This window comes from Cyrtonyx montezumae, unplaced genomic scaffold (assembly GCF_038088225.1).
Source record: "Cyrtonyx montezumae isolate F1298 unplaced genomic scaffold, pur_monq_1.0 scaffold_57, whole genome shotgun sequence".
In the NCBI taxonomy this organism is placed as follows: Eukaryota; Metazoa; Chordata; class Aves; order Galliformes; family Odontophoridae; genus Cyrtonyx; species Cyrtonyx montezumae.
This window is the reverse complement of record NW_027072064.1, coordinates 734,856-743,451: the sequence shown is the minus strand read 5'-3', so window position 1 is coordinate 743,451 and position 8,596 is coordinate 734,856. Positions and strand designations below refer to the sequence as shown.

Sequence of the window (8,596 nt, the reverse complement as noted above, 5' to 3'; positions counted from 1 at the left end):
CTGGGTTTCATTCCAGTGCTTATATTCCAGGAATGCCACTTAAGAAAATCTTTGCTAATATAAAAAGGATCCACCAAGGTATCTCAAAATTTTATTTTTAGAGGTATTTGAGGAAGAAGATGGTGACTGCTATTCAGTGAGTCATTAATTCTTCTCAGTACCTGTTGAAATCATAGAATGATAGAACGGTTTTGGTTGGAAGAGACCTTTAAGGTCATCCAGTTCCAACCCCCCTGCTATAGGAAGGGATAGCTTCCTCTAGACCAGGTTGCCCCATCCAGCCTGGCCTTGAATGCTTCCAGGGAGGGGGCATGTCTTCTTTACCATCATAGACAGGTTCCTACACATCATTAGAGGTGGTGCATTTTCAGAACTTGGAATTATGCATACTTCACTCAGACCTTTCAGTTTTATCGCCCTTAACCACTACGGTTGATGGTCAAAACTGAGATGAGTAACTGAGGCAGAGGATCAGTGGGTGCAAGACAACATCAAACTGCTCTGCCATCTTTAGACATGACCTAATTCATGCCAAGGAGAAGCTGGGCTGAGCAGTTCTGTTTCCCAAAAGTCATGAAGCACATGTTGGCCCTCAGGAGCCTGATGATGACTTAGAACACAGCACCAGGACAAGGACACGTTCTAAGCAAAACAAGGTAAGAACAACCAAGCAACAAGATACTTTGCATTTTGCTTAATGCCAAGTTTTATTGTCTTCAAATCAAGAGAGAAAATACAGAATGATCACATTAGCAGCAAACGTTTCCCACGTCCCATACACCAAGAAGAGAATGAATATGTAAGATCCGATGCCTTGTACACTGGGTGACATACTCAAGTGCACTGCAGATCTTTGATAATTAAAAGACAGTGTGAAAGAAGAAAGATGACAGCTTAATTTTGGAAACCAGAAGAAAATCACTAGGGATGTACTCCATCATCGTGTGAAACAGAAGGAAGGGTCAGGTCCCCGTCCCCTTGTGCCTGTTCTTGCTGCACACTGGAGACGAGGGTGGGCAGAGCTGTTTCTCCTACAGAGTGGGCTCAGCAGCACCTCTTGACGGTGGTGCAGCACTGCTTGATGGGCACACAGCACTTTCTCACAGAGGAACAGTACTGCACGGGGCTGCAGCACACCACAACGGGCTTCTTCTTCACTACATAGGAGCAGCAGGACAGACGGCCGGAGCAGCAGCAGGGACGGCAGCAAGTCTGCAGGCACTGCTGGCCACAGCAGCTGCAGCACGGCTTCTGGCACGGGTCACAGCAAGTCTGGCATGGGTCACAGCAGACAGTCTTCTGGCACGGGTCACAGCAGACAGTCTTCTGGCACGGATCACAGCAGACAGTCTTCTGGCACGGATCACAGCAGACAGTCTTCTGGCACGGGTCACAGCAAGTCTGGCATGGGTCACAGCATGGCTTCTGGCACGGGTCACAGCAAGTCTGGCACGGGTCACAGCATGGCTTCTGGCATGGGTCACAGCAAGTCTGGCATGGGTCACAGCATGGCTTCTGGCACGGGTCACAGCAAGTCTGGCACGGGTCACAGCATGGCTTCTGGCACGGGTCACAGCAAGTCTGGCATGGGTCACAGCATGGCTTCTGGCATGGGTCACAGCAAGTCTGGCATGGATCACTGCATGGCTTCTGACACGGGTCACAGCACGGCTTCTGGCACGGGTCGCAGCAAGTCTGGCACGGGTCACAGCACGGCTTCTGGCATGGATCACAGCAGACAGTCTGCTGGCATGGGTCACAGCATGGCTTCTGGCATGGGTCACAGCAAGTCTGGCATGGGTCACAGCACGGCTTCTGGCATGGGTCACAGCAGACAGATTGCTGGCATGGGTCACAGCACGGCTTCTGGCACGGGTCACAGCAGACAGATTGCTGGCACGGGTCACAGCAGATAGATTGCTGGCACGGGTCACAGCATGGCTTCTGGCATGGGTCACAGCAGACAGATTGCTGGCATGGGTCACAACATGGCTTCTGGCATGGGTCACAGCAAGTCTGGCATGGGTCACAACATGGCTTCTGGCACGGGTCACAGCAGACTGTCTTCTCACAGCAGACTGTCTTCTGGCAGGGATCACAGCAGACTGTCTTCTCACAGCAGAGTGTCTTCTGGCAGGGATCACAGCAGACTGTCTTCTGGCAGGGGCTGCAGCACACTGTCTTGCTCTTCACAACAGAGCAGCATCCACTAGAGCAACACACGCTGTGGCACATGGTGTTTATTGGTAGTGTAGTCCAAACTCGAGGGCAACGAGGATCTGAAACACAATGCACATTAAGATACAATCCATCTTTTTGAGTTCAGAGATGTATTTTATTTTGGCAAATAGATGCTGCTGTCTAGACCCACGGGGGACAGCCATATCACGCATCACTTCCCACTTATTTGTATTGAGTTGCACAAAACTGGGCCTTACAGACTTGGAGCCACCTGGTGCTATCCCACTGGCATTTCTGTATCTTTTGAGCTATCCTGGGAGCTTCCTTCCCTGCACTAATTGATGAACATCACTTGCTGAATTCCCATCCCAAAAAGCTTCTTTTCCACCCCAAAGCCTCAGCTCTCCACACCAACGGTCTTCTGCATCAAGCAGAATGGGAAAGCCGGTATGTCAGAGTTGTAGATCAAAGAGCATTTCCATTCATTGCTTGACCAAAGCCAAATGAGAACCATTGTTAGCAGACAACCCTAGGTAACACTTACCTTGCTAACTGAGGGGTTCAGTTGAGTGAGGAGCAAAGGGACAGGGAGACCTTTTATTTAGCTGAAAATGGCCCTGACGGAAATGAGGTACCCCACAGCAATTTGTGATTTACCCACTAAGCCTATACTTATTTGTTGAATGTGCCCACATCTGTTTAGTCTTTGCCTCATTATTTTTGACCAACCCCTCAATTTTGTGTTATTATCAATTTATTCTGTGAAATTTTTACAATTTTTTAATGTCAATTTAATTCTCGTGCGGCGCTCGTGAACTAATTAACAAGCACGTTTCTGTTCATTTTGCATCTGGTAATGCTGTGACACCGAGATGTTGGATGGCTTGTTCAGAGGTAGGGTTAAATTAGCATACAAATCATAATTCAGATTGAGGAAAGTCTTTTGGGGTGTCAGTCACTCCTTCATATGATTCTTTTCTTTTTTTCACATGGAGTTCCACCAAATGTAGTTCCGTGGCCCCATGTTCTGTTAATGAATGCAGAAATAGGAAAGCTTGATGGCTTTCTTTGGGGCCTCTGGTCATCAGAAGACCAAATATGAAGCAGAAAGCTCTTGACATCTCATCCTTTGATCAAGATATGGGAAAATGCATGCCCTTGTTGCCACGAAACCCAGAAATTTTAGATGGAAGAACCATGAAAATTCATCATGGGAGTGTGGAATAGCATTTGGGTCAAACCAGAGTCCATATTTTTCCAGTTTCTGACATCTTTACGTGAAAACACGACACAAAAGTTTTCTGGAAATCTTACATACTTAGCATATGCTTAACATAACTTGATCTGCAAAATTCCTGTTCGGTTTTTAAGTTCCCATATGCCCCCGAGTAATGGAAGATCCACCTACAGAAGGTATTTTTAGAACAGCTCTACGCTCAGTTCTCCGTCACCCATTGGCAGTCATTAGCGCCTATGGTAATGATCGTATTGCAATTATTCATTAATGATGTTAATATTTATTTTGTACCACGGCCTGAAGGCCTCACATAACGCGCAGAGCATCTCCGTGATTCCGAACCCATGTCTGCCTAACAACTTGTCTCCGGTCAGGGGGAAGGCATGGGGCCAGAACTGTGACTGGAGCATTAAATGCTTTGTGTCTGAGGTCACCTGGGGCAAACTGTGCTCATTCCATGAGGGTCTGCATGCCTGGGAGCTCCAGAGGACCCCAGACCACCTTCTCATGCATCTTCACTGGAGATTTCTACTGAGATAAAGGTGAGAAGATCCAGACCTTCTGCATTCCAGAGCTTCTGGAACACAGTGAAACCCAGAACCATAGATGCTGAGATCAGAAGAAATCATTACTGATGTTCAGTTTGACTGCTGGTAGCATCGAGCATGTGTTGTTCCTACTCCATGTCTGCTGGGGAGCTCGTGGTGGGCTTGGTTCGTACCTTTCTATCATAAAAGGCACCAAGTCCCCTTTCTCCAGCAAGCTCTTCCAAAGGTCAGCTTCCCATCTGCTAAAACACGAGCTTCACCTCCCATGGAGTTTGTTTAGCTTCATGCTAATGACCCAGCTGCACCAGGTCGCTGCCACTCATTAGAGCCCAATTAGCATTATAGATGGGCACTAGCTGATATCTGCATGCTGCTTACAAGAAAGGAGGAGTGTGGCAACCCAGGGGATGGCCAGGAGGGGACCGGTGAGCTGCAGGGAAGCAGGAGGGTGCCCTGACGTGGTAAGCAGGGAGATCCTGAGCAGCGCGATAGGAGAGATGTCAGTGAAAGAGAGACAGATTTCTGTAGGGCTTTGTGTGGATCTGATGCACTGCTTCACCTGCTGTGCTGGTAGGTTGGGAAAGCAGTGCTGCTGTTGGGCATGGCAGTGTTGGCTGAAGCCATGAGAAAGGGTCAGAGAGGCTGAGGGCTAGAAACCAGTTCCTTGAGAAGAGCTCTATAAAATAAATAATTAAACCATATAAATCCTGATTACCTTTCAGTCTTAGTGAACAAACACAGAGACCTACATAAGATGCTGAGAGTAAGGCAGCGTTGTTTATTTTGTTTGTGAATTATGAATGTGGTGAAGCAATCGTTGCCATGTAACAGCTAATGCAAATTCCCCCTCATTAAACCTTTAGGGGTTTGCTAATAGTTTGTCCTGGTTGTGGAAGTCTGCTATTATGTTGCTTCATGCAGTGGAGCAGAAACGTTCCTCTAAGCTATCCAAAACATCAGGTATGGAGATCTTCTTCCCTTTGTGAATTTTTATGATGTCTGATTCTTGATTATTATTTTTTAGATATTCTATTGAAGGGAAACATCCATCCAGTGTTTGATCCTTGCTGTTGCAGGTGCTGAATCTTTCTGGGGCTGACAAAACCTTTGCTCTCGTTTCCCTGTTATGTCTGCAACTTCTCATCCTGAAGTTAACAGAACTTCAGGCTTGAGCATAGTGGAAAGCGTAACCTGGTCAGAGCTGAATGTCCTTTGTGGGACTAAAGGAGGGGGAAGCAAAAAGTGCTGTGATTAATCATGGAATAGAAAGTTCAAAGCCCGGGGCATGAAAGTGAATGCGTGTACCTGAAGACAAAGCTACTCGTGAGCAATAAAAGCCAACGCCCTATTGGAGCCAGCCCAGTTATTGACCCAACACCAAACTGGGGAGAAGTGAAGAATGAAGAAGGGAAGGAGTTTTTAATGCAGTTCCCACCCATTGCCTAAAAATGAGCCATCTCTTAGTAATGGCAACAAGAAGAATTCAGCAATTAATTGTCCTCTGTCTTCAACTGGCGACTTTTCCTCTTTAATAAGCTGTTCCTCCATAATGACAAATTTCTCTAACTTATAAAGAACTATTTTCAATTGCTTCTGCACCAACTGGTTATTTACTGGGGACTTCCAGTGCACAGCTCACCCAACCTATTCCCCATGCCTGCCCACAGGATGGATGAATCATGCTTGGGGAAACCTTTGCTCGTTTTGCACTGTAGAAAATGTTTAATTGGCAGAGTTAATGTCCCTGCAGGATTGGCTTTGTTTTGTTTCCAAATATAGCAGCAGCTTTCAGAGATCTGAAGTGGAGTGCAAACGTGACTGAGCAGGGAAAGGCCCTGGTTGTAACTCTTACGCACTCGCTGCATCTGCTCAGTGCAAACACTCAGTTTTCACACAGAATTAACCCAGTGTGGTTCTTGCAGCCCCTCTGTGTGGTGTGCTGTGGGCATTTCCCTGAATTTCACCCCTCCTTGGTGCTCCTTGCACTGTGGCTGAGTCCACCAGTATTTAAAACATGGCTCAACTCACTAACCCCCCCCCTCATCCCTCCAAGAAACCAACAACACAAATTGAGTAGGGTACAGTAGTGACTAAATGCCTCCAAAATGCTTGAAATGCAGCTTTTATTTTCTGGCTGTAGTTGGGAGCAGTAAAGCAAGAAGGAAACTACCATCAGCAAACACCATCCATTGCACCAGCAGAAAGAACTCCAACAGCACAGCGATAATGAACCAGAGGTAGTGCACCCCCACGTAACATGGTCCTCAACTGCTTTGAAAGCATCTGCTCATGGAGAAGTGGAGCAGCCAGTAAGTGATGAACACTGAGGATGAGGTCAGTGCCTCGAGCAGGGAGGTGTCCAGAGGTTGCAGAGCTGGGTGCACGGCTGGATTCTGCTGCTAGAACTTAGGGCATGGTGGAGGCATCTTGCAGATGTTCTTGGTGTACTGGGGGCAGTAGGGGATGGGTGGGCAGTAGCGCTGAACTGGGGGGCAGTAGCGCTGCACTGGGGGGCAGTAGGTCTGCACTGGGGGGCAGCACGGCGTCATGCAGGAGTACTTGGGCACAGGGATCCTCTGGATGGTGTAATGGCAGGAGGACCCTGAGTTATGGCAGGAGGGCCCTGAGTTGTGGCAGGAGGTTTCATGGCTGTGGCAGGACCCACGGGAGCACATCTTTCCGGAGTGTTGGCAAAGCTGCTGGGATCAAGAGATCATGCTGATGAGAAGAGACCCAGGTGTGCTTCTCACCCACCCTCACCCACTCCTTTCTTACTTTTTAGAATTGTTCTTGATCTCCCTATTGAATTCTCTCTTTCTGTTTCTTCCCTGTCTATCCCATGTCCCCCCTTGGTCCTGCTTCACCCTCTCCCTCTCAATTATTCCTTCACAGAGCCAGGACCTTCAAGCCAACACGGGGAGCCCCACCATCCTCTCCCCAAGCCCATTCCCCAACTGAGGCCGTCATACAGCAACGTGAAGCTGCTGATGGCAGAATGAAGAGAAAGATCTTACCTCTGCAGTGACAGAAGTTCGTCAGGAAAGGATGTCGAGTGAGGAGGACTGGGCTGAGCGGGCTTTTATGCAGCTCTGAAGGGTGATCTTTGGCATGAGACACCGCTGTGCGATGGCAATGGGATTATTCACGCTCTCAATATGGCACGTGTTGGTGCTGCCCTTGTCTTAGCCCTTCCTCAGCGATGCGTGATATTCCCTCCCATATTTCATTCCTAATGAATTCCCCATGAGGATTTGGGAAGTGGTACTTTTCCTGTTTCCTGCAGACTGACAGTAATCTGATAGATGTTAATTAGCGTGCCACTGGGCACCTGGGATTGCATCAGGGGCAGAAATGTCATTATGGCTCAGAAATGCTGACTCCTGTAGCAGTCAAACTGATGTGTTCAAGTGACAGCTCAGGATTTTAATTTACCTGTTGTTTAGTGTCAAGAGGAAACGATATTATCAAATGCAAGTCATGGAATCATTTAGGCTGGAAAAGACCTCCAAGACCTGCAGTGTCAGCCACCAACCTGTCCTAGTGATTCCATCTCTAAACAAAAGAGAGCCTGCATCTGCCTGGGTGATGAAATTGGTGCTTTTCCACTGTCTGCACCCACCCTGCTCTAATCCTCTAGCATCCTATTGACATCCCATAAACTCTTTCTACCTTCTCCACAGATTTCCCAGTGGGTGCCTTCAGGTTCCGCTGCTCACATACGTTTCTGAATCTTTCATATTCAGGGCCTGCTATTGAAAATATGACTCTGAAGAGTTAACATCCATTGTGTACAGCTGTTCCAGAGGAGTATACTGGGAAAGCCCAGCCTAGAGTGAAGAAATGCTGGTTTTTGAGTGATGTGGGTGTTGTCACATCTGGTTACATGCAGCAGGATTTGGTTGATTTCTCAATAAGAGGGTGTTATGGTGCTGCAATTGATGCTGCACTAATGTCCCTGAATCTTACGTGAAATTGACCTTCTTGGGGCTTGTCCGTTTCTCCATTCTGAAGGCAACAAGCAGTGCTTGGGGAAGAGTAGTGTGTGACTTCACTTTTCTCGGCTGTACAGAGATAGCACTGATACGGTCAAGTTGAACAACTGAGCTTGGAGTATATTATTTGCATGTATTGACTATTTATTGACTATTTATTTATTTATTGACTATTTATTTATTTATCTATTTATTGACTATTTATTTATTGACTATTTATTGACTATTTATTTATTGACTTTTTAAGGACTTAATTTAGTAGTTAAGGACTTAATTTAGTAGTTGGGTAGAGATAGTGATAGGAGGATGGTTGGACTAGATGATCTTATAGGTCCTTTCCAACCTTATGAACTTATGAACTTATGACTAAGGAGGTTAGCAACTGTAAGTTACTTATTACCCTTTCATGGAATGAGCTCTGCTTGTTTCCAGAAGCTACCATTCAATTTCCAGTCAAGGGTCTTTTTTTGTTTGTTTTATTTTGTTTTCAACACAGTGGGATAAAGAACCTCTGCAGAATAACTGGGGGGCTGTTGGCAAGAGGGGAAGCTTTGTAGTGCTCAACCCTTGAGGTCCACATGGAGCTTTGGTAGCTAAGGACTTATTTTCTCTACTAATGTGACTCTTTTCTCTCCAAG

General features: G+C 46.8%; 2 protein-coding genes across 2 annotated transcripts in view; one reads left to right on the top strand and one right to left on the bottom strand.

The window, feature by feature from the left end:
- Window positions 1–682: 682 nt before the first annotated feature.
- LOC136056682 (keratin-associated protein 5-4-like) lies at window positions 683–2,271 on the bottom strand. The gene has a single exon (XM_065748985.1). It carries the CDS (start codon window positions 2,233–2,235, stop codon window positions 1,045–1,047), a length of 1,191 nt encoding a protein of 396 aa, XP_065605057.1. The 5' UTR covers window positions 2,236–2,271; the 3' UTR covers window positions 683–1,044.
- Window positions 2,272–7,995: 5,724 nt separating this feature from the next.
- LOC136056703 (scale keratin-like) overlaps window positions 7,996–8,596 on the top strand; it is a 211,789-nt gene continuing 211,188 nt past the window's right edge. The window contains exon 1 of the mRNA XM_065749011.1: window positions 7,996–8,001. The gene's annotated coding sequence lies outside the window, so the exon portion shown is untranslated. The remainder of the gene's footprint in view (window positions 8,002–8,596) is intronic.